The following is a 25,999-nucleotide window of genomic DNA, read 5'->3' as shown; positions in this document are numbered from 1 at the left end:
ATCCTCAACTGTGAAAATCAACAGCTTAGAACTGCTATTTCAGTTCTCGTACAAAATTTTTAGATAAAAGAAATTTTTAAACCCCACAAAATAAACCTTAGCTTACATATCTAAAATGAAGTATGGAGAAAAGATTGTATTAAGTGAGGAAAAGCAGGACAGTCCTGACAATTAAGCACAGTAATTAGTGTTGACTCATCTGCTTTTTCCTGAAACATTACTTTATGGTAGATACTGTTTCTTGCAGTTGATTCTGCTTGGGTAAACAGCAGCAGTGGAGCATGGAATAAGGAAAATTCTGTTGTCTAAACCTTTGGAAATTCATACAAAACCATCAAAACCTCTCTAAAGTTACATGCTGATGTAAAAAGTAGATTGCCAGTCTTATGATGATTCGCTGTGTTTGTGCAAAGACATCAGTATTTGAGCTACTTTGTAAAATCTAGTTAAATAATGTTTTAAACAGAGCTGCTAGTAATCTTATCAACCATTTATCTGAACAATAGCATTAAGATTTTGAGTTAAATTTTACATACTTTTCTGAAACCTTTTTTACCACAGGTGAACCATTATAAAAATAGGGATCATAAAGAAAAATGACCATGGAAAGAGCAACACAGAACCATATATATGTACTTTGTCCTTTTTTCTCTCTACCCAAGCTTTTAACTTAACTTTTCTGCAACCTTTCTTATTTACTGTATCCCAAATGTAACTCTAAAAGTCTTTGGCTTGAAAATGTGGTATGTCAGCATCTCTCAGTGGTCATTTGCATTTGTTTCCAGGAACAAATGATGAGGAAAAAACAAGCAATGCATCTTGATGCACGCTATGTTACAATGGTAGAAAATGCCTATTACTACTGTAATCCCCCTCCAGCTGAAAAAACTGTGAAGAAAAAACGTCCTCCCTTACAGGAATATATCCGTAAGCTTCTTTACAAGGATCTCTCCAAGGTCACCACAGAGAAGGTAAATCCTTTCAAAATCTTGAATACAGTTTTTACTGAAAGTGGTGTAGTAGTAACTTATTACAGATGGTGGTGGGGTCAGTAGCTCTGACCCAGGGAGAGGTGACCGGTCCGGAGAGATGGTCCCCCGAAAGGGATCACCTTCCCGAGGCCCAGTGTCTTCCTCTCAGCTGCTGGCAGAGGGGCCCTTGCAGAGGCTGTCAGCTCTTTAGTGATTGTCAGCTCGTGATTCCAGCTCAGCTCTGCAGGGCACCTCCAGACCAAACCAGACCAGAGAGAGAGACGAGAAGGCCCGTGTGGCTGGTTCCGCACAGAGGTAGCTTTATTGTTGGTCCCCTCCGGCGAAGGGGAAAGCCAGGGACGAGCTCTCCCTTCCCCACAGAGCCAGGGGGCTCCCTTTTATAGGGATACAGGGGATCAGTGGGTGACCAATGGGTTACAGAGGGTCCACCTTTCCTCGCCATGATCCAAGAAGTGGTTGCCTTTTCAGGGAGTCCTGCTGGGCAATTGCAAAATCTCTTGTCGCAGCAGAGATCCCTCCAGGGCAAGGGCTGGGCATATCCCACAGTAACTTTGGAAAAGGTTTGGGGAGGGTTATGGTTTTTTCAGTTGCAAGGAAGAGGGATCATTTTTGTATCAATGATTAAGATGGTTTCATTTCTTTTATTGGAACACGTAGAAGCTCCAGTTGTGGACCTGTGTTCTCAACAGCATCAAGTGCCGAACAAAGGGAAAATGAGATGAAAATCATTGTGTTTTGTACATTGTGATGGGAGAGCAAGAGAAAAAAGGCTTCAGTTAAATACTGACAGTAAGAGCAAGGAAATTATGGAACAGCCTTGGACACCTTGATAGTAGCTTGAGGACAGCAGTTGGGTTATGTACATAAAGTCTTCCATAGTCACTGCAGGTCTGGAGGATGCCTGGAAGGGAGAATGAGGTTGTTTGCAGACAGGGATTTCATCCCAACCAGGAGAGATGGGGGATGACAGGGAAACATATATGATATTTTACCTGCTAAAATGTGAAGCTTGTCTTAAAATTTGATTTAGGTCCTGAGACAGATGCGCAAGCTGCCTTGGCAGGATGCAGAAGTTAAGGACTATGTTATATGCTGTATGATCAACATCTGGAATGTGAAATATAATAGTATTCACTGTGTAGCCAACCTCTTAGCAGGGTTGGTCCTTTACCAGGAAGATGTTGGAATTCATGTTGTGGATGGAGTGCTAGAGGATATTCGACTAGGAATGGAGGTAAACAACCTGTATTCTTGCTTAGCTATATTAATCTATTTATGTCAAAAGGAAAACTAAAATAATCTTGCTTAAAGAAAGGAATCCTTGGATTCTCTTTTTTTTATGATGACCTTCTGCCTCAGTTATTTGCTTTGTATAGTTTTATTTCAATTCATAGAATAAGCCCACCCAAAAAAACCCCAACAAAACCAAACTAACAACATTACTTAAGACAATTGTTTTGCCTCCGTTATCATAGTAAGGGCATAGAGTTTATTTTTTCATCGTCTAGATAGATCCACACAACTTCAAGTAACTTTGGAGACCAGTCCATATTTTAATAGATACTATAATTACATTAATTCTCTGAGTGATGAAAAGTCATCATAGATTTAAGGTGGAGTGTATGCTAAATGTATTGGAACTTAAATACTAGTTAACCGGCTTTCATAACTAATTTTTAATGTTTACTTTTGTATAATGTATGTAGCCATAAATAACCATCTTTTATTATAAGCAGTTCTATCAATTTTTTAGTGCACCTTTCTTCTTTGTAAAAGGTTTGTTGGTTTGGGTCTTTTAATGTTCTATTGTGTCTGCATGATAGAGTGAATTTTCTTGTTCTTTTTTGATAAAGGTCAATCAACCAAAGTTTAACCAACGGCGGATCAGCAGTGCTAAGTTTTTGGGGGAGCTTTACAATTATCGAATGGTGGAGTCGGCTGTAATATTTAGAACTCTGTATTCCTTCACCTCGTTTGGTGTGAACCCTGATGGCAGTCCTAGTCCACTGGACCCTCCAGAACATCTTTTCAGAATCAGACTCGTCTGTACTATCCTCGATACCTGTGGGCAGTATTTTGACAGAGGATCCAGCAAACGAAAACTTGATTGCTTCCTTGTATATTTTCAGGTATTCTAAGTCTTATACAGTTCTGTAGAATTCTTTAGCAAGCTAATGTAAGTCAGTCTGGTACATATTTCTCTCATTGTTCTCTAGCACTATAATTTTAAGAATCTTGTCTGTCTGGTAGCAGTTTTATTTTCAAGTGATGTGTATGTGGAGTTATACCAAAATGATCAGGAGGCTCTCAGTGCTCACACTGCTGGTTTGCTCAGCTGGAGAAGATTTTTTAGGCTGCTCTCCTCAGCTAACGGTTTTTGTAGAGAAAGAGGAGTCAGATACATCTCAGGCATGCACAGTGAAAGGATGAGAGGTAATGGGCACAAGTTGAAGCAAAGAAAGTTCTGACTCAATAGATGTAATGAAGTGGGGAAAAGATTTCATAATGAGTGTTTAAACACTGAAATGAGGAATTCCAGACCATGGAATTCATACTAAAACTTGCTGATTTAATTTCTTTCTCTTTCTGCTTTTCTCTATAATTTATATTAAAACAAGGGGATTAAAAAATAAATATTAAGGTGATAACTTATTTCAAAATTTAAGGAATCAAATCCCTCATCTGTATGCAAGGTGGAAAATGATGTTTCGAAGTATAGTATCTCAGAATGGTTTGGGTTGGAAGGGACCTCAAGAATCACCTTGTTCAAACCCCCTGCCATGGGCAGGGACACCTCCCACTTGACCATGTTGCTCACTGTAAATGCAAAAATAAATGTTTTGGGGAAGACATCATTATATTTCTGTTACACCTAGTAATTTCAGCAGGCCTTCTTCTTGAGCATGTCACCTTTTAAGTAAGATTCTGTCCTCATACTTCATTTTCAGATGCAGTTTTTTGCAGCACCTTAGTTCTCAAGTTCTACTGTTAGGTTCACTTAAAATCAGCATTTATTTTTTACAATATTAATGTAAGAGGTATGTGTGAATTTGTTATAAAGCAAACTGGGTAAGTCACTTGAAGCCAGCTGCAGTCTAAAGATTTTTTTTTTTTTTTGTGGTGTTTCCCCCCCCTTTTCCCCATCATATGCCTTCAGGGGAATTAATTTTCTTGAAAATATATGGGGGAGAGAATTGGAAGCTGGCTGGTTGTTAAGTGCTCATCTCCTGTAGAAAGTTTACCCTGAGAAGGCACTTTCTTGTCAGGGCTTTTTTGTTCAGTCTTCATACTTGTAACAGTAGTCAGGATAGAAGGAGCACAATCTTAATGTTTGTGATATCCAGTGTTATCAAACAGTTTTTAGTGATACAAGAACATCTAATTAGTTGCACGAAATAGGGGACGAGTGGTGTGAAATCTTTTGCATTTTCTACTGTACAAACATGACAAAACTTCATGGTTTAAATGGTGTATAAACATCTGTGCATATAATTGACTTGAATATTTTGTATTCTAGCGGTATGTGTGGTGGAAAAAAAGTCTGGATGTTTGGACAAAAGACCACCCTTTTCCTATAGACATTGACTATATGATCAGTGATACACTGGAACTGCTGAGACCAAAGATAAAACTCTGCAATTCTCTGGAGGAAGCTGTCAGACAGGTGCAAGACTTGGAACGAGAATTCTTAATAAAATTGGGTAAGAAAATGTGCAAGGGAAGTTAGGTGCTTTTTACAATTCTTGTAGTTCCTAAAATTTTCTCTTTATGATGGTAGCAGGTGTAAGTATTGTTATTGTTATGAGTATTTTATTCTCATGATAGAAATATCTTTGTAACTTCTTTGCATGTTTCTAATCACCATGGATATCACACAGAATCTCCATAACTCTGAAGTACTGGATGCTATAAAAAATAGTGAATATGAATACTCTTAATATAGTAGTATCTGGAGAGCAGAAGCGTGTATGTGTGTGTATTAATTTATGCAGTCACATGGTGCAAATGATGAGGAAGAAAACTATTAATTTAATCAGAAAAATATAGGAAGCACACTAATTTCAGGAGAAAACAGTTGGGCTGGCAGCACAGCTCTGTTGAAAATATACTGATTAGTGAGTATCTAAAATTGTAACCATCATAGTAACCTTTAAACCTCTTGTACATATCAGTTCTTAGAAAATATTGGATGCTACTGTGCTCATTACTTGTTAAATGGAATTGTTTTTTAATCTTCCATTTTTATTTGAAAACAAGCTTGTTCATTAAAAGATTTTATATGTAAATTTTAGACTTATTAAGTGTTAGTTGGAGCCTTAATAGCGCTTCATCTACTTGGAAAAACTCAATTTTTAAGAATAATCCTTTAATTCAGTGGGATGAATGTGTCTCATAGCCACATAAAATGTTGCAACTTCTGCTTTAGGAGGAACTTTTCTTAATATGCTGTTTATTTAATTGACATGCCTTGAAATTCCCCATGTAGTAACTGAAAAGCAGATTAGAATTCCCCTGTGGTATGATCTAAATTCCTGGCTTTCATGCTCTCAAAATGATAACGAGGAAGAAACAGACAAGTAGTTATATAAGCTGTAATATTCTTTTAAAAGGTACTCAGCACTTCCTACAAATAATAGGAGCTTCACAAAACTTTACGCTAATGACTGACCTTAAGTGCAGTTGCTGTAATGTCAAAAAAGGAATGACAACCTGCATAGTAACTGTGTTGACTCCTCAGTAAAGTCCTAGAAAAATTAGTGGCTTAGAAGGCTGACATCAGCAATCCCTCTGGAGGATTAAGTGGCTTTGTAAATTAATGAAAGGAAAAAAAGAATGTATGAGAACAATAGCATATGCTGGCAGTTTGGGGTTTTTGCATTGGATGACTTAAATATTGCAATAGTCCTTCTCTAAAAACAGATCTTAATTTTTTTCCTGAATCAGAACCATGCTCAGTTCTTAAAAACATTCTGATTGAAATCTATATCTAAGACTGGACACTGAAACACTGAAAAACAGCTAAAACTTATTTTTCACTTCTGTGGAAATGGTACAAATAATGGTATTACATTGAAGGATGCCTTACTGAAAGAAAGGAGATACTTATGTTTGATATTTTACAGACAGAGTAAACTAAAATATCTTGAGGGGCAGAAGACAAAGCAGGTCAGGAAGAGAAACTGCTAAAAACACAAGTGTAAGAATTGTCAATCATGTCAGCAAGGAGGATGAGCACACTGTGTAATGCTTTTAGAAGAGACTTTGCTTTCCCAGAGACTTCATAAAGGCACCTACATCCTCACAGGTTCAAGTGCAGCTTCAGAGCATTAGCAGAGAATCATAAAGGTTTATTACAGGCTGAGATAATTGTTGTCTCAAAACTGTTAGTTGACAGTAGTGGGAAGTACTGCAGAGAAGACTGCAGGGGCTTCACATCTCTGGGTTCTGCTGGTTTTGTAGTCTCTGTAGTTTGGACTCAGATTTTGGTATGTGTTTCAGTAGGGTCCACATTCAGTTTGAGGATGCTCTGAGGCAGTTTGCACAGCTTCTTCTGTTGTCTGGGAGATTTTAAGCATTCTCTCTAATGTTTTCCTCCTTTTCTGACAGGACATTATTACCCTTTATGACTCAGTTAACTATATGGGAAATGTTTCATTCGGAAGTCAAATATTATGACCAATGGGAAGCTTCAGTGCTCAGTAACAATGGACTTTTTAAGTGATCTTCCACATACAACTTGAGTGGTTATATGTTTTCTGATGTTCTAAATCGTTCTCTTTTTCCAAATTTTAGGAATTGTGAATGACAAAGATTCCAAAGATTCCATTACAGAAGGGGAGAATCTAGAAGAGGATGAAGAAGAGGAGGAAGGTGGAGCAGAGACAGAGGAACAATCTGGAAATGAAAGTGAAGTAAATGACCCAGAAGAAGAGGTGAACTTAATCATTTACCTTGCCTCATGTAAAAGAAGTGATTTTGATTGCTTGTTAGTTTCTGAAGCCCTTCTGAGTCACAGAGTTAGTGGGTGAAATGTGGGTGTGCACAACCCAGTCAGCACTGTGAGGATATTCCCATCCCAGTTCTGTGTGTGTGGAAAACTGAGTGTCCGAGGCTTTTCCTTATTTTGGCAGAAACTTGAACCTGACAACTTTGCTCAGGGTATGTGCTACTTCTCAACAAAAGGATACCTTGAGCTTTTGGCACGGAAAAAAACCACTTTCAGATGACTTTCTTTTTCTGTTGTAGAAGCAAATGTATTGACTAAATGTCAAAGCAGTCATTAGGAAAGATAACAGGTGTTCAGGGTATGCCTATGCAATATGAATAAATAAAAGATTTATGGAGCATAAAAACCTTCCTTATTTACTGTACTAATAATATTTTGAATCAAAAATGGTGGAGCCAATAAAAAAAACCACAAGTACGTAGAAATTCTGACTTGTCACTGTGACACAGCAAAGTTGGCATGATAATGGTATTGTTACAAGAAAATGAGTTCATCAAGGAAATAGAGAACAGTTTTTCTCCATATGCTTAGGCTGGTTGATTTACTAATAAACTTTGTTTCAATATATGTCTCTTAGCATTAAAGGTTTGGCTGTGCCTTCACCCATAAATTAGTACCAATAGGATCATAAACAGTTGGGGGGTGGAGAGGGTACTTCTGGAGATCTTTGTATTTCCCTTCTTTGAACTTCATGAGTTCTTACCAGCTTGTGGAGTTCCCTCTGAGTGGCAGCACAACCATCTGGTGTACGGCCACTATTCCATTTTCTGCTGTACATTTCTGAAATTAGCAGGTAAAGCTGAGTGAGTTCAGACTGAAACATTAAATAAAAACCATAACAAACAAATTTACCAAGACTGAACTGAGCAAGTTTGGATGGGAAGAGTTTAGAAAAGGTGCAGAAAATGCTTGAGAAACCAGCTGTCCTTCTTGTTTTAAAACAGTCATCAGTTATAAATTGAATATTTCAGGAGGGCTCTGACAATGAGGAAGAAGAGGGTGAAGAAGAGGAGGAAGAAAACACAGATTATCTTACAGACTCCAATAAGGAAAATGAAACCGATGAGGAGAATACAGTATGTATTGAGCTGGAGATAAGTGAATTGAATTTGCATCTTTGGTTTTCTTTACTGAATGTTTTGTGCCAGTGCTGCTCATAACATGTCTGGGAAAATACAGCAAGGACACTTCCTGTTATTCTTTCAAATACATTTTATGGCTTATTTTCATGTTTGCAAACTTTGGTTATTACCTTTTGAAAATATTTATGCTGTCAACTTTACTACAAGATGTTTTCACCAGACTGTGAGCTTTCACAGGTAGCTAGACTGGAAAATACTGTGTAAATGATGGTTTTGTAATGCCAGCAATACTAATTACCCTCCACTGGCTCTCAAAACAGAAAAAGATACAAGCTAAAAAGTGCAGAAGTCCTAAAATACGAATTTAGGATTGACAAATTACAACATTTGCAACTAAAGAACTCATCTGGTTTACCCTGAATTGCACTGCATAGTAAGGAAATAATGAGCATAATAGAACAATATGTGGAGTGCTGACTTCAGACAGTTTTGTTGTTATGTTGTGCTTTCCAAATAATTGAAAGGTAGTCTTTGTCTTGAAAATACCGTTTAACTTTATGGAAAATTGAGTTAAAATAGGTGTGTTAAGGATAGAGACTTTTATTTGTATTGTTGCCACATCTTGAATGTGTCCATGCACCTGCACACACACACACACAACTGTGCGACCATATTATGAGTGACCATAAATCAGGAAATCTGCCTTTCAAGAAAATAATCAAGGCTGAAAACTTCTTTCTTGAACAATTTGGTTTTATAAACTTTTTGATTGTGTATGATACAGAAGCAATAAGGATATTTGCCACTTATTTCTAGACTGAATATTCATATTTCTGAAACTAATGCAATGGATAATTTTTCCCCATTGCAATAGGAAGTAATGATTAAAGGAGGAGGACTGAAGCATGTCCCTTGTGCAGAGGATGAGGACTTCATTCAGGCCTTGGATAAAATGATGCTGGAAAATCTTCAGGTATAAATAGTTATTTTCTTAATTTAATGTACAGCTAACTGTAGTTGATTTTTTTCTTAAACGAAATAAGTGATTAATGCTTAGCTTACCATACTAAAGGAATGAAGATTTTTTTTTTCTTTGTTTTGACCTCTTCTCTGCAGCTGATGTTTGGCTTTTAGTGAAATAGCTGTTAATTGTATTGTTTGTCCAGTGAATATATGACATACTGACATATCTTTTACAGAATGAGTAATAACTGCAGCAGATACTGTGCAACACTTCTGCCTTTATCTTAGGCTGTAATAGACTTAAAATGCAGATACATTTAAATTTACACAACCTTTTAGTACCCTTTTTTGTAGTCACATCTGGTAGATATTTAAGTATTGAGTACAGCAAGCCCTGTATAATACTAATAAAGTGTACCAAAAAAATCATGAACTAAGAATGGACATTCCACAGTGTGTCTCATCAGGTCTCTAGATTTCTTTGCCTAAGAGATTGCCCTGTAACTTTCTTCTTCTCAAGCAAGGAAAACCAAAGGAAAATAAAATAAAGCCTAATAAATGTATTTATATATTGCTTCATTTTCCTGGAAGGTTAAACCTTTTCTCACTTGTGAAAATCAGATTGTTTCCAGCCTGATTGACTGTGTCAGCATCTGATCTTTTATAGAATTCACTTTTTTTTAATAGCAACGGAGTGGTGAATCTGTTAAAGTGCATCAGTTGGATGTTGCTATTCCTCTGCACCTCAAAAGTCAGCTGAAGAAGGGCCCCCCAATTGGAGGTGGAGAAGGAGAGTCAGAGTCTGGGGACACAATGCCATTTGTCATGTTAACAAGAAAAGGCAACAAACAGCAGGTAAGAGTTTATGTAAGGTAGAGATACTGTGTAAAAGAATAAAGGCCTTTCACTTCAAAAATGTAACAAAGAAATTTTTATTTCTTCTTTTGTTTCTCAAAATTGGATACAGACAACTCCATTTTGACAAATAGAAAATACCATATATAATTTCTTGGAATTCTTGGTAGAAAATTCTTGTAGAAAAATTCTATGGTCAGATCATACCATTACTATTTACATTTGGTGATTATACCAGTAGGACAGTGGTATGTCTTGCATGTATTTTAGATATAGTTGTGGAAGATTAAGAGATGTGGTTGGTGAACTGCCACTGCACATTGAAAGGAGTAGAAAGAAAAAGGAATATTCCAGAATCTTTAAGAATCTACATGTTTTTCTGAAAACACTTTCAGCTTCAAATCAAGATATATGGTCATTGTTAAATTCCATTTCCTAAGTAACTGCCACTTGGCTGAATTTATTCAACTTGCAAAAAAGAAAAAAAGTCATTATCTCTGAAGACACTTGTAGGGGACTATTCCAGAATGCACTGAGTGAATCTCTTGCAGGAACTTAAGTGGAAATCAGGTTGATAAAACAAACGAACTCCTTGCCTCATGCAGCTAAGCTGTATGTTAGTCTTGGCTCTTTTCTCCAGTGTGTGTTTGAATTTTCCTAGCTCAGCAAATCCATAGTACACAAATCTTTACATAACACATTCCACATGTATTTCTCGTCATGGTTTAGGTGTTCTAAAGAAACCTTTTCATTTTGGTTGTATAATTTGATGATGAAAATAAATGACTCTGAATTTATATGGAAAGCATACCCAAGGAATTGTTTCATGCCATGCATCTGAGCCTTTCAAGTGTTTAGGTCCATGTCACTACTTGGTTTTTACATTTGTTACCTAAATTGTGACAGTAGTTCAGCAGTTGAGGTGTATAAACCTGAAGTGGGCTCCTTCTCTTCTTTCATATGAAACACATTTCAAAAATCCATGTAGGAGGTGGTTTTTCTGTTTTCCTGGAATTTGAATGTGGTGTACAGAGTTCTACAAAAGCTTTGAGTGGGAGATTTTTAAATGTGGTTGTTGGTCTGAGAAAGGGTTTAAGAGAACTCAGTTTTAAAAAAAAATGTTGTTTCGCTTTTTCAGGATAATTTACTAGGAGTATCTGTAGTTACAAGGAATTTTGGGATCTTCATATTCCATGTAAAGGGGAAAATATTGCAAACATGTGACTTAAAAAGAAAGCAGAACTTGTTCAGGAGTTTTCCTTGCTCCTCCCCCAATATTTGGTTTTGGGAGTAGGCTCTTCCTGCCAAAACTCTTCTCAGTGTTTCTAGAAATGTAGAAAACAGTTGCTTTATAGACTTCTTCAGCTCTTGAGTTAATGAAAGGCTTCTTTGTCCATAGTTCTGTATTCAGAAAAAAAAATGTATTTTGGTACAGAGTTTTAATAGAAAAATAAGCAGGAAAGAAGAGGTGGAGTTGAAAAGAAAATAATTATTTCTTCTTACGGTGCTTTATTTTAAATTTGCATGAGCAGAATGTGCCCAGAGTTTTGAAGTGCTGGATGCATACTTCACTGTTAAGGTATAGCTGTAAGCTTTCAGCTTTTAAAAACAGCCAGAAGAGTTTGCAGTGGCCTGGCAGGCTGTAAGTAAATTCATCTGCACAGTCACCAGAGTGATAAATGACATCAGCCTAATTGCTTGTTCTGCTAGTAATGGTTTTGGTCTCTGTGTTCTTTGGTGCTGCTGAAACAAGCAATGTTAGGAAAATGGATCATGCTGTGCTTCCTTCCCAAGGGTAACATTTGGTAGTGGAGGTCCAGTTGCCAAATACTCCATTCATGTGTCAGTGTCCACCCAGATTTTAGGGCAGCATTGACAAGTAGTTTTTTTGAATAGAACAACTGACTGGTATTTACCAGCTGCATATACCCAGATTAATGGTCATTGGTGGCTGATAGTGCCAAGGACAACATATTTTATCCTCAAAACTTAGACAACTAGTAGCAGCAGAACCTAACATGATCATTTGAAATTAAGATGATGGCATTATGATTTGTCCATAAGCCATGAGAGAGCAAGGGGAAATAATGTTGTCATCATAAGGGATCAGAGCTGATCTCCATGTAATACCATTTGGTGTTTCTGAACGAAGAAGTTTTATGCCAGGTAGGTGTGAACTAAAATGAGGTATAGACAGTAAAAAGAAAGTCAAGAAATTTGGTTACAACCTAAGACAAAATATTTCCTTCCCTTTGAAAGATTTTTAGCAAGGCTCCATAAAAGAATGATAATATCCATGGAATTGTCAAATCTCTCCCTGAATGTGAAATTCTTTATCTTGTTTATGTCTTCATATCTTTATCTCATGGCATTTTTATAAAATCTGTAGTGTAGTCTTCTGAATAACCATTTTTGATCTTCTTTCAGTTTGACATCTTTTAAGTGTAATTCTCTGTCCTGCCCCCATCTCACAGATTTAATAAGAGGTTTTTGATACACCTCTTCACTATTTGCAAGTCGGAAATGTTTCAGTTGCTCAGTAATCATCATATCCTGTAGTAATTGTCATCAGTGACTTGATTTCAGGTGGCAGCTGATTGCCTTGAGATAGTGACTCAGTGGTGAATTGCCAGGCTGTTGTTTTTCTGTATCTGTTTCTCTCATTTACACCCTTCTATAGTTCACTTCTCTTTTTCTAATTCAAGCATCCTGTCTGAGAACACCAATCCCATTAAGCTGATAAATCCATAGAACAGAGAAAATATAAAGGACATATTAAAATGGATGAGGAGCTTAATGGTGAAGCTTAGGAATGATTTTTATCATGAAATACTGCTAATGGATTAGTTATTTGTGTAGTTTACATAAAGTTCATTTGATGATATCTGGGAACATGCACAGCCTACTCAGCAATAAGTAACCAGAGCTTTCTTTGCTCTTGAAATTTCAACTTTCATTTCTATTCTTCCCTGCACACCTTAGTAACAAGCTCATCTTTATATTCAATATAATATGCTATTACTCTCACTCCCAGCCACAAAAAAACTCATGTAAATCTATCTTGTATTTGGTAGGGTTTAGGGATTTACTGTACCCAGGTTTTTCTTGGGTCTTTGTAGGAGTCTGTCTTAATTGTTTCAAACACATTATTTTCAAATGCTTCATCTAAGTACTTCGAGTCTTCTCACACTCATCACTCTGCTGCTAGTGGGGCATTACTCTTTGAGATACCTTGAGATTGTTTAAGGATTATTGCATTAAATACTAACTGCAGGTGGTGAGGATTTTGCTTTTACTTTAAACCTTCTCAACAGAGGTTTTGATAATTTCTTTCTCTCTGCAGCTTTTGGCAGTGTAACAGAAAAGAACACTTAGGAATTTACTTCTATTTCTTTGGAAATAGATCTCCCATGATGAGAACAAGCAGCAGGATTCAGAGTACTTAATGGAATATTGAGATTGATTATCCTTAAATGTATTACCCTTCTTTTGGCACAGAGATACTTACTTCTAATGGACATGGAGTTGAAGGAGGAAGTGAGATTATTCTAAATGTTTGCAAACTTTAGCATTAAGGGTTTTCTGAGAACTGTTGTTTCAGTTGGGGATAAGATTAAGAATTATTTCTCTGTTCTGGAACAATTGTAAAAAAAAAAAAATTGTAGCAACTTGGATTTTCTGAGTCTGGGGGAAAAAAAAAAATTGCCTTCCTTACACCTTCCTGAAAATACCAACTGGATTTCCAGAGAGAGGGTACTTCTGTAGGAGTGCCAAGCTTACCTGGTGTACCTTATGGTGAAATTAGATAATGGATTGAATGTGTGGTGGGCATATTTGGGTATGGGGGAGGAGGAAAAGGTCAGTCTGACACCATGGTTGTCTCCAGACTAATAAGAAGCACTGGGGAGTCAGAATTACTCTTAAAAAGAAAAGTACTGGCCAAGGAATGCCAGGGAATGTCTGGAATGCTTGAAATGTTGGTAGAACATTTCAATAGTAGAAATTCTACTCAGGGGGCTTCATCTCTTTGGAAGGAAGAGACCTGAAGAGGGAGATGCAGCTTTCTGAGCCAGCTGTGGTGCTTTTATCTCAAGACCAGTGCAATTCTCTGTGGGTATATCAGCTGGTATGAAAATAGGAAATAAAGCATATGGCTATGCCTTCCTAGAGAAAGTCAGTTTTGTTCCCATGAATACTGTGTGTAATAGGTTTTGGTCTCAGCCTTTTTTGTGTGTTCTCTGTGTCTTTAGGAGGTCTTGCATTTTCTCATGCTGCTTTAGGTGGAAAAGAGCTTGAAACCAAACCAACAAAAAACACACTTCACAGAAACTTCTGTAGAAAGTATCTCATTGAAATAAACCTAGAAATAACCATAGCATTTCTATGTTTTGGACTGTTTTGTATGGGTTGGGATTTTTTCTCTGGGCACTTAAAAACTTATTTTCATTTGCAGTTTAAGATCCTAAATGTACCGATGTCTTCCCAACTTGCTGCGAACCATTGGAACCAACAGCAAGCAGAACAGGAGGAGAGAATGAGGATGAAAAAGCTCACTTTGGACATCAATGAACGGCAGGAACAAGAGGACTATCAGGGTAAGAAAATCACCATGTATTTAATTTTTATTTTCAGGGGAGCCTTTGTGGATCTGCAGAAAGTATTATTTGTGATGATTAGCAGCTGAAGTTCTAAATATTGATTTGCAGTACTTATGGGAAACCTGTATTTTTGGTTCTAGTCATTCATTGTTTCCTCCCTGGTCTTTATACTTGAAGAAGTTTTTGTAGCTGTTCCATGAAAGGGAGTTTTCAAGTGGGTCTCAAATTTCAGCATTTCCATTTATTTTGGGAAAGGGGAAGAACTGAGATTGTTCTTTTTAAATTAAGGTAGTACAAAATCAATCTGATATTTACTGCAAGACAGTTGAGTTGGATACAAGGTGAATTTAAACTCTGCTTTTAAGCTATTAATAGGTGTTTTAGATATCAATAGTATTTAGACTCTTCATTAGTCTTGCTGAGACTTGCAAGTCCTGAGGTAATAACCTTCACCAGAGAATTACAAAATGTTACCACAGCTTCACGCTGTAAAGGTTCTAGGAGTCCTCAAATCTGGAGCATAAGCATGTATTAACAAAATAGTTTCATATGGGTTACATGATTAATTTGGTCTTTTAAGACATGCAAGTGAGGCATTTGGGAACCTGGACAGATTGAAGCAAGCAGTTAATGCAGTGGATCATACAGTCTGCAACCAGGTGCACTTGATGTGTTTGGTTGTTGGGTGATTTGTTTTCCGTTGGGGTTTTTTTCAGATTCAATTTCCCTTGGTTACTCAGATAGTAAACAAAGCCAGCCCAATAAAACTGATGTGTTATGTTACTGTTTCCATTTAACATCTCAAAAGTTTTTGCTCTGTTTTTTTTTCTTTTGTAAAGATGTTGTAGTCTGGTGCTAATCACGGTGTAAGTAGTTAATTACCAGGAAATCTCATTTAAGGTATTTAGTGAAAGGTCATTGTTCATCAAGAAGTGGGAAATAATTAAATTAAAGCAGTTCTAATTTAAAAACACTCTGGAATCCAGTACTCCTTGCAGAACTTTGATAGTACCAGAACTAAGCCTGTAATTGTAAAAGGAAGTATCTTCCAAAAGTGAGTGTCTGCAGAGCTCTGAAATGGTAACACAATATATTGGTAGTGTGAAACATGGTAATTAGCTCAGGAACTTTTCTGAGACACTCTGCTCTTAAAAAGCCCATTTGTAAAAATGGAAGAGTAAGACTCTAGAATTAGATGCCTCAGACTTTTTGCTGGTTTCTCCTCATTAGATACTTCTGATATTTCTACTGGTCAAGGCAATAGGGTTTTATGCCCTGTTGTATGACTTGGTTAATATCTATAAAATGAACCTGTTTAATCTAGGATTTTATTGTGAGCAGTTGTGCTTTTTATCCAAAAAAGGATCACACTGATTCATTTCTGTTGGACAAAATCAGACAACCAACTGACACATGGTAATAGGCATTTTTAAAAATTATTTTCTCATAGCTTTTTATTTAGTTGCTGTGTATAAAATGTTAATACAAGAAGGAAGTCAACACAAAAGAAAGTGTTTTCCATAATTCACATCCCATTTTAAAACATCTGTTGATGCATCTTATTAACCTTGGTAATATACAGAGTAAAACCAAACTAAGAAGGACCTTTTAATCAGGCTAAATTAAACAGGCCAAATTACATTTGCCTTTGGAATAGTTTTTTATTTAGATTTTGTGCAGTTGATTGTTACTTTTGAAGAGTCATCCTGTCTGTGACAAGTTGCTACCTACCCATTGAATGAAAGTGTTGGGTTTAAATTTCTGTTTCAAGCTTTGAAGTTACTGAGGGAGGAAGAATTCTCAGTTTCTGGAGGAATGCCTCAGGGTTGTCCCAGCGTTTGCACATGGGCTTGTTGTTCTTTTCATCTGCATGGGGTAGCTTATAGATGGAAATTCACCAATGTACTTCAAAGTAGTGCCAGATAACGATTTAATGTTTCAGCAAAGCTTATTATATTACAAACATTTTTTAATTTAAAGAACTATTAGGAACTTGGGTGGCTCTCTAGTTTAGACTGGTACTTTTCTGGGCAGATCTTTTTTTTTTTCTTCACTAAAAAACCAAGGGGGTTTGGTGATGTGCCTTCAGCCTAGAAAACACGCTGTGGTCCCCTGCCATCTCTGCCTTCTGTTACCTTTCCTAGTACTGAACTTCCCAGTCCCACATTTCACCTCCCGTGTGGAAAACAGAAGAGGCAGATGTGCATGTACTTGTTCATTCACTGCTTGCTGCTCATACCTGGCTTGCAGGGTACCCTCATCTGGTTTTCCTCGTGAGTCTCCTCATTGCCCCCTGACGTCCCTTCCTGGCACATGGAATTGTTGGGAAGGATGATGTTTCATGATGTTTACAAATATGGACTGTCAATGTGTTCAGTGGCTTCCTTTGCCTTTGCCAAGCACTGAATGGGGACCGTACGGAACATGAATACAAGGGTCATTGACTGTTGACACAGATATTGTTTATTAAAGCAGTCACAGTTTCCCAGTTTCTCCAAGACTGGGTGGATACCTTTACTGAAAGCTTCACCTGCATTTTGTAAATGGTGAGGGAAACTCATTAGTCTCTAGTTTGGCCCCACTGAGAGCAGTGGAAGTTTGTGTGTAGCAGGTGATGGGTGTGTGTCTCCAATGAGATTACCAGAGATTAGAGAACCAGACAGAGCAGACTTTCAACCATAATCTGTTTAACAGTTTATTCCACTTTTCCCCTTCATTTATCCCATCTGTCTGTTTGCTGAGTAATGTAGATCCTTGCTCAGGTGGACTGTCAGGAATACTTTCCATTAGATGAATTAACAGATTGGCAGAGGTTACCTGGCAGTTCCTGTGATGTATCTGTAACTATATTGGCTACTTAAAACCATTGATTTAGCCTGGTAAAGAGACCTTTTTTTATCATTAAAAAAATTAAATCAAATTTTAGAAATTAAGTTCTACCAAATGTCAAAATACAATACTATCATAGCTTAAATTGCCCAGAAGTTGGCTGTGCAGGGCTAAACTGGGTAGTGTGGGCTGCTTTCTGCACCCACCAAGTTATTCCTAGTGCTGATAAAGTGGAAAACTCCATCCATGGGACAGCTGGTGTAATGTAGGTCAGCTGAGTCACCTTCTTCAGGTGCCTGTCTTCCCTGGAAAAGGATCCAATTATGCCAAGCTTAGACTTAAATACCTGACTGGCAATGCCTAATTTTAGGACAGGTTTCTTGCTGAGTCCTTAATTGGCAGCAGCATTGTCCAGTTGTTACTATTCCAGGGAGGTTTAATGTATGAGGCCCCTCATACTGCTTGTGAGTCTTTGTTCCTGATCATTGGTGAAGAAAGTGGTGGCTGATGTATTTAGAAAGAAAAGGTCACCGGCCCTTTCTTGAGCATCTGTGATGAAAACCATTGCTGGAAGTTCCTTCTGCAGGAACATCTGGAAATGCAAGTTCATGTTGTGGGGTAGCTTGGGTTTATCGAAGCTGTCGATGCAATTTAATAACTTTTTGTAATTAACTTTTTTGGAATAACTTGAGGAGTGTTAACTCTTATAGCAAAGTGTAAGTATAAATGGCAGTGAAATGTTCTTGTGTAAATTCCTCTGTAAAATTATGCACAGAAAATGTATTTAACTTTCTTCTATTTAATTTTCTTCTGCCTGAAATCCAGAAATGTTGCAGTCTCTGGCACAGCGTCCAGCTCCAGCAAATACTAATCGTGAGCGGCGGCCTCGTTACCAGCATCCAAAGGGAGCACCTAATGCAGATCTAATCTTTAAAACCGGTGGGAGGTAGGACAATCTTCCTTTAAATGTGGTAATTCTGGTTCTAGGCAAGTAATTACCTTCATAATTGAAACAGATAATGATCTCTGTAGTGAGTGCATTGGACAGTTGTTTTTATTCTAAAGAATTCTCTTAAAATGCCACCAGTGTTTTGTGCTTCTAACACAATGTCTATATCTCCTTGACAGTTTGGAAGCCAAAAGATTATTTTTCAATTGTGAAATGGCTGGCAGAATCTGAGCCTCTTTTTGTAGGGGAAAAGATGCAAGTCTGCTTTTCTCTATGAGGGGGGAGAGATTTGGGGTTTTTTTAAAGTATCTGCAGAAATTCCCTTTATGCTCTTTCTGTGGTGAATTTGACAGCTATTCCTCTGTATTTGATGCTCTGAAAGGAAAGTAAATATAGCAAAGGTGGGGAAGGGGAAGGAGAACTTCCAATTTATGGTGTGCAGGAGTGTACCAAAACCAGCATTAACATGAGAAGAGTCATTCCAGATTGCTTAACAGTTGTTCTGAGGTGTTAGTATGTGTCTTTTCTCACTCAGAGTAAGCTGGCAAATAAACCATTAAATTAGTCCTGTAGCACACATTTGAATAGACAGAGTTTTGGGTGAAATGCAGACTTGCTTTCATGTTTCTCTTTCTTTGCAAGTTCATTTTGAAGGTGGATTGATAGGAGCAGCAACTGGGAAGGGACCATTTACCTCTTAATGGGTCTGTCTTTGCAAGTAACTTAATGTAATGTACTATTTCTGTGTTCCAGTAGTATTTCCAACTTCTTCATGGTACATATTTATGATCATTTGATAATGTCCTGATGATCACTCACTTCACTGAGACCTCATACAGACACTGCTTGTCCAAAAAAATCGTTTTTTAAAAAGATTGTGGTTCAAAATAAATGTTTTCTAAAAATGAACCAGATGTAACTCAATAAAATGAGCAGTGCTTTCCATTTAGCTTTTTCATATCACTGTGACCTAATGCTGTTTTAGGAATACAAAGTGTTCAGTTACACTGAATTGCCACAATACTTGCAGGTGTTTCATAAATAGCTGCAGCCTTTTGTTCTTTCAGGCATGAGCTGCATGCTGCAGTTATACTTTAAATAGAGCACCCAGACCAGTAGATGTGACATCTGTAGATTTCTTTTAAATTATTTTCTTTAGAAAACTTTTTCTATTCCGATGTTATAGGGAAAATATCATTTAGGATTTCTCTGTGAAGTAGGTCAGATGTTGTCCAGCAAACAGTTTGAGTAGTGTTTGCTTACTCAAGTGCCATGGACTTGCAGTTCTGATGTAGTTTGGTGTGATGGAGTTTACTCTTTGTTCCTTTTAATCCATAAGCTCCTTGGAACAGAGACCAGGTTTGTTTGAGCAGGTGTATTTATTTATTGTGTACTGCAGTGCTCTGCTGGGCAGTCATGCATTGGTTGAGCCATCTCAGCCTGCAGTAAGGGAATAGTACTTTTCTCAACTCCATTTATTTACTGGAGACTGTGGGTCCACCAGTGGCTTCCCACTAGCACAGGTTGTCTGTTGCCTACATTTTTATAGAACCTCTGATTTATAGGATATATTGAAAATTGTCTTCTGACTTTAAAGGTTGCACTGCAGTCTCTGCCCAGACCCCCCTCATGCTTTGTTAAAAAATTACCCTGTGGATTCTGAGGGTACTGGAGGATCTTGCTGAGAGCAGATAGGAACTGAGCTGTTAATTTTAATACCTGTTTAGAGAAGGTTTCACATTCCTACCTCGTAGAACCAACGTGTGCAACACAGATGTTATTGCTTCCTTAACAACACTGTGTTGGGTTGTTGCTGCTTCTTTGTACATGAGCACAACTGAAATGTTAATATCTTGCAAAATAACTCAAACTTACTGGAAATAATAGTTTGATGCTTTAAGGTATGCAGTTTTTTTATTTTAAAGTTCTTGAATTTAGGGATAATCGGAGCAAATAAATCTCCTGTTTGATTCCACAGTAATGTACAATGTGACAGGTTCTGATAGCTGAGGTAGGGATGAGGCCTTTCTTGCATTTCAGGTAGTGTTAAGAGCAGAGAAATTGATTTGTTGTTTTTACCTTTGCTTTTGTGTTGCTAAACATGCCCTAAGCACTGTTTCGAACACCTTTTAGGAAGTTAAATCCAAATCTACCTATTGTAACAGTTAATTTCAGAAATTAATGAAGGAAGCATTGGGTTCTTCCATATATTTTTGGCCTTGATCACTAAGCAATTAGCCCTCCATAAATTTAAAAAAAAATATAAATCTTTTGCAGTTTTAATTTCATTTCTCCTCTCTTAATGTCTTTGTTCTGTAAAGTAAATGCAGTGAGATTTACAGGTTTTGTCAGATTTCTTATTATTTAGTATGTGCAAAATGCTGGATCAAAAATTGGAGTTTATTCCTGCTTGTTTGGAATTGCCTGCTTGTATTGCCTCGGGTTTTGAGACCTGCTAATCCTGTAAGGAGGAGGTTCTTTCTGGGACTCGTACATTTAAGGCTGACTGGCCTTAAAGATAATTTACTGTGACTCCATTTAAAGTACAGTTCCTTGATGTGCTTCAGCAGAACTGGGAAGAAAACAATTTTCTCTCTTGCCTCCTGTTCTGTAGCATTTGTGTGTTGAGAGAGGCCTTTGGCTCTCAGGCTATTAAACTGCTACCTTCAGGAAACACAAAATTTACTAAAGTAATTTTTTTGGGTGATGGGATCATCATAAAAATAGAATTTTATAGTTATTAACAGCTTCTTAAAAAATAAAGTGGTTTTCCTTTGTTTAAGATGATTGAGATCCATTAAATGGCTTGGTTTTAAAAGTGAAATGAAAATAACAACATTGTATAAAATCTATTTAAAAACATTGATTATCAAGAAAGTCAAGTTTCTCCCTGTAATTATTTCTTCTGTTGAGAAGCGGGGCCTTACCAAGGATTTTATCTTGTTAAACCTCTCCTTATTAAAAGCAGTAACCTCAAAATTCGTTGTTGTTTTCAAAGTATAGTAAAGAAGGGCCTGCCTGTATCCAAAGTTCCCCTGGGGATGCAGGTACAGGCTGGCAAACCAAATCATATTCAAGTTAAATGGTGATTTTAGGTCTCCTGTTTACATCTTATTTCTCTTTAACCCATTTAATAAAGAAAAATGAAGCATAACAGTAATAACAGGATGCTGGGATTTTATTAGCTAAATATTCTCATCATAAAGAGTATTGCATTAATGCTGAAAAATCAGAGTTTGGATAATAAGGAGAAATATGAATTTAACATGATTTCCCATTTCATCTACTGGACCAACATAATTCATACCTCACCTGTCATGAAGCTGATGCATTGACAATACTGTTTTATGAAGCTTTGAATTCACTCCTTACTGACATGAGCCTTTCAAACACAGCTAAGAAATTGCAACCTCCCTTTTCAGCTGTTTCATGGGAGGAAAGCAAAGGGAGGAATATAGGAGTGGTGGGGGGGAGGCTCCAAATCCTGCAGCTGCTTCTTCTGGTGGACTGCACTGGAGCTGAACCAAAAGGAATAAGAAAAGCCTCAGGTGCTTGCCTTGGCAGAGTGGTGCTTGTTGAGCCCTGCAAGCTGGGTGTGAGTCTAACCCAGACAGCAAAGTTGGAGAGACACCTGATCACAGTTCAGTTTAAGAGGGAATGGAAGGCAAAATTGTATTATTAGCCATGCTCAATTAGAAAGACTCCTGTGTTTAAAAAAGTTCTTTCAATATAAATATTCAATATAAATAAATAACAACTACCTACCAAAAACCCCTGCAGCTTTGTGGCCCTCTGGAAACCAACTACCAATCCCCAAAACGCCTCCCTGCTCTGCACACTGACTTTGATTTCACTTTGTCAGAACATTTTATTTTTGATGGATAGATAAGAATATAAAATAACTTGCAGAAGTTAAGATTCTCTTACTTAGGTGAGTCCAGCTTTTGTGGTTTATTTGAATTTGTGACGTTCACGGTATGGAATGTGGTAAGTCAGATTTGATAGGTTTTTAATGGGCACTTTGGTGTTTTCTGTTTCTTGTTTGTGGTTTTGGGTGATTAGGGGAGAGAGAGAGAACAAAGAGCATCGAAGCTGAGATTAGTTGAGAAAAGCAAAGCAGGGAGTGAGTTGGGAGAGGAGGTGTTTGGAGCCAAAAGTTTGTGAGGAGATCTGTGAAGAAATGCAGCACTGCAGAAATGCAGGGTGTTGTGGATTGGAGGACATGAGGGGATTAGGGACAAGTGTGAAATCCAACTTCAGAGGTCTCACATGTCCAGAAATAAAGTGATTTTTGTGATCTTGTGATGTCAGCAACAGGCAGAAAGGAGTTGATCATTGATATTCTCCTGGGCACTTCTCAGTTTAAGCTGTAATGTTGTCTTCCTGACTGAACTCTCCCAGCTTCACCTGTGCCATGGATCTGTGATTATTTCATAGCCTGTGGTGTGATGTTTGTGTTTTCATGGCTTCCAGTTTTCTACTCCAGCTATGGTTTGTTGCAGAGGTTCTGTGTATTTCCCAGTCACAGGTAGGCAGTGTTAATGTTCAACAGTGGCATGAGAAGCCAACTGTATGAATCTCATACATATTAATAACTGTGTCAGTGGCAGGAAGGGGACTGTGGGAGGAGACTGCAAAGAATTGATTCATTTTACACATGGAGCTCAAGATGGTTTTAATCTGATCTGTGTACTGAGTTTGACCTTCCTAAATACAGGTTTGGATCAAGTGTACTAGTTTGGACTCAAGTGCGAAATACCTGGTTTGGGAAAAACTACTATTACTATTTTTGGCAACAGCACGTTGCTGTAATCCCCTGAAACAGGGATCTGCTACCAGCGTGCCCTGGTAGCTGCTGGTTTGAGTGAGAGTCATTTTGACCAAGTTGGAGACATGCAGCCAGTCCCAGCCTTTTTCCTTCCCTCCCCATCAGCAGTATAATTATTTTTTTAAGAGGAGATGCAGAGGTAAAAGCATGATCCTGCAATTCAGTGATGTCTCTCCTCGGTTGTAACATTCTGCAAGTGAGATGTTAGTCTACTAAATAAATAAAAATTTAAGTTCCTTTCTATTGAAAGCACATATCCACTGCTCCTGATACTGAGTGTGCCACAGAGAATTGGAATATTACATTTTATGACACTAAAAGGTTGTTGAAACCAAATAATAGAAACAGTGCTGCAGTGAGTTCTAGTGATCCATTGGCTTGGACTTCCTGGCAAAAATACACAGCGTTTTTGTATAAATACTGGATATTATAACAAAGCAACACATACAAATACAAAATTAGTGTGGAAACATCATCTGGTACAAGAGATGCAGAAGTTACTATGTACAGTTAACATATCTGTAACATTTTTCTTGCAAGATCTTCAGTAAAAACCAGGTTTAGATGAAATGACTGTTCAGCAAACACTGAAGTTTTATGTGCTGATGTAAAGAAACATGAGCTATTGTGTTTACATGGTGAAAAACCTGGGTGTGCAGCCCTGGAGCTTTCTTGGAATTGTAAATGTTGAAGTTTTATTTTGCTGTGTATTATTAATTTTAATTTGCAGCCTAAAATCAGCTGAAAATGAGCCCAGATAGAGTAACAGCCGTTGTGCTAAAGTTAGTGTCACTGGGGTAGCCTTACTGCTGCATTGCCCTGGTCTTGTTGAATCCCCTGCCGACAAACTGGTGTCATTCTTCAATGCATTTGTATGTTCTTAAGAGAATTAAATGTGACTTTTTGTGGGTAGGGATGTGTTTCATGAACAAGGGATGGTGGAAGATTTTAATGCACCTGTCGACCCTTTAAAAAAGGTTCTAACCAATAATTTACCTGTAGAAAGCCCTTTGTAACATTTTTGCATACCTTCTAAGCATTAAGAAACTGCACAGAAAGATGAAAACTATTTACAATAACTCTTTCAACACATTCACAGCTCAGCTGTGTGCTTCAATAGTTCAGCATCTCATCTGGGACGATAAGGTGCAGATTATCCCCCTGCTTTTGTCTGGTGTGGCCTTTTGAAATGTTTGTGCAGAAAACAGAAATATGTAACTTTCTGTTAGAGGGTAAAAGAGTATCAGAATGAGTGGCAGCTGCTTTCAGGGGCTGCTCACCCACAGAGTTCTGGGCACCACAGGCTGAACTGATCCCTCTCTCCGCTCTTCCCGCAGGAGACGTTGATCCAGCCGCCAGTGTCATTTCATTAGGTCCTGTATCTCTGGTGTTGTGGAGTCCTCCAGCGATTAAACGAGAGCAGTGGACACATCTCAGCATGTCAGTCTAGAGCGTTCAGAACCGAAACTTGGGACAGGCTGGGGCCGTGGGGCATGAAGAGCAGCCTCCCCACTCCCTCCCCACCCCCCCCAAAAAAAGCTTTTTGTTATGGGAACCGTGTTGAGGGTTAATCTTCTCATAGGAGCAGAAGCAAACGAGCGAGATGGGGAACTTGACCTGCGAGCAGCTCGGTGAGAGCCGGGAGCAGCCTGGAGTTCAGACGATGACACTGGAACGGGAAGGGCCTTTGGCAGCACAGCGTGCAGGGAAACAGAGCTCTGAACTCGCCGCAAGTTACGTTGTCTCCGACTCGACCACTTGGTGTTGGAAGGATGTTCTTTGGGGGCTGCAAATCTACAGTAGAAAAGCATAGAGCAAACAGCAAAATCCAGAAGAAAACCCTGCCGAGTAGGATAACTTCTCAAACACTCCTCAGCAAGGATGTTCTTGGTTAAGGAAGAGCCTTTTGCTGCCAGATGTGCCAGAAAGGGGGTGGGGAGGGGTGAAAAACTGAAGAGCCAAGGAGGTAAAGTGTCTGTTAAGGTTTAAAATAGAAAGTGAAGTTGATGAACACGGGGTGTTGACTCGTACTGCTTGGAACAGCCTGACACCAGCCTAAGGACAGGGATATAGTTGAGCCCATTGTATGTATCATTGAAAACCAAAACGTGCCAGTCAGCATAACAGGAGGATGGCAAGGAATGGATCCAAATATATTGTTGATCTTCATGGGTTGATAAGCCTCTGTGTCTATTGAAACAAACAAAAAGTTTAAAAAAAAAATTTAAGTCTGGAAACAAGTAGAATTTTTATTTTTTTCTAAGTAGAAATGAGGTTTCTTGGTCTGTTTCTGACAATCTGTTATTTATTAGCGTAGGATTTTGTTTGCTTTCAGATAGAGGTAGTTCATTGAGTTAAGGAGCCCATCTGTATGTTACTACTAATTCTTTTTTCTAGCTCTTTTAAAATCCTTTTTACCACTGGTTTTGGTTTCTGCATGTAGGAAGAGAGACTTGTAAAATTGTAACATTTCATACAGAAATGCCGCCCGATCTTCACCAGCTTCAGAAATCTGACCTTTGCCAATGCTGCAATAAAGTGTTGTAATTTAGAGTCTGTGTCTGCCTCTTGACATTCAGTTTGTTCTTTGGAAATGATGTTTTGAAGGGTTTGTGGTGTATTGTGGGCTGTAGTTTGGACAGGAATCCCAGGTCTTTGATTCAAGTCTTATGTGATTTTTTTCATATCATTTTCTTTCCACATGAAATTCATAGGTATGTTTATTAATCACATTTGTGACTCCAAGCTCCTCCAGAAATGTCTCCTACACCAATATCCACTGGTCAGATGTAATTTCCACTTCCCCAAAGAACAATGCCTACCAATTCCTAATAGCAAATTAAGCATCTAATTGTGGTTCAGGCTAGAGTCAGCTTCCTTTTCTCAACATACTGCT

At 37.9% G+C, this 25,999-nt stretch overlaps 1 protein-coding gene across 3 annotated transcripts in view; it reads left to right on the top strand.

Moving 5' to 3' along the window:
- UPF2 (UPF2 regulator of nonsense mediated mRNA decay) overlaps positions 1-25,656 on the top strand; it is a 53,001-nt gene extending 27,345 nt beyond the window's left edge. For all 3 annotated transcript variants that reach the window (XM_069034931.1, XM_069034913.1, XM_069034923.1), the window contains 11 exons: positions 786-971; positions 2,023-2,226; positions 2,846-3,121; positions 4,510-4,693; positions 6,786-6,925; positions 7,971-8,075; positions 8,956-9,054; positions 9,732-9,899; positions 14,353-14,494; positions 18,152-18,272; positions 24,441-25,656. In XM_069034931.1, coding sequence (XP_068891032.1) covers positions 786-971; positions 2,023-2,226; positions 2,846-3,121; positions 4,510-4,693; positions 6,786-6,925; positions 7,971-8,075; positions 8,956-9,054; positions 9,732-9,899; positions 14,353-14,494; positions 18,152-18,272; positions 24,441-24,450 — 1,635 coding nt within the window. In that variant the 3' untranslated portion in view covers positions 24,451-25,656. The remainder of the gene's footprint in view (positions 1-785; positions 972-2,022; positions 2,227-2,845; positions 3,122-4,509; positions 4,694-6,785; positions 6,926-7,970; positions 8,076-8,955; positions 9,055-9,731; positions 9,900-14,352; positions 14,495-18,151; positions 18,273-24,440) is intronic.
- Positions 25,657-25,999: the final 343 nt, after the last annotated feature.

Source organism: Aphelocoma coerulescens, chromosome 1A (genome assembly GCF_041296385.1).
Source record: "Aphelocoma coerulescens isolate FSJ_1873_10779 chromosome 1A, UR_Acoe_1.0, whole genome shotgun sequence".
NCBI classification, from domain to species: Eukaryota; Metazoa; Chordata; class Aves; order Passeriformes; family Corvidae; genus Aphelocoma; species Aphelocoma coerulescens.
Note: the sequence above shows the minus strand (reverse complement) of the source record. Positions and strands in the feature narration are given on the sequence as shown.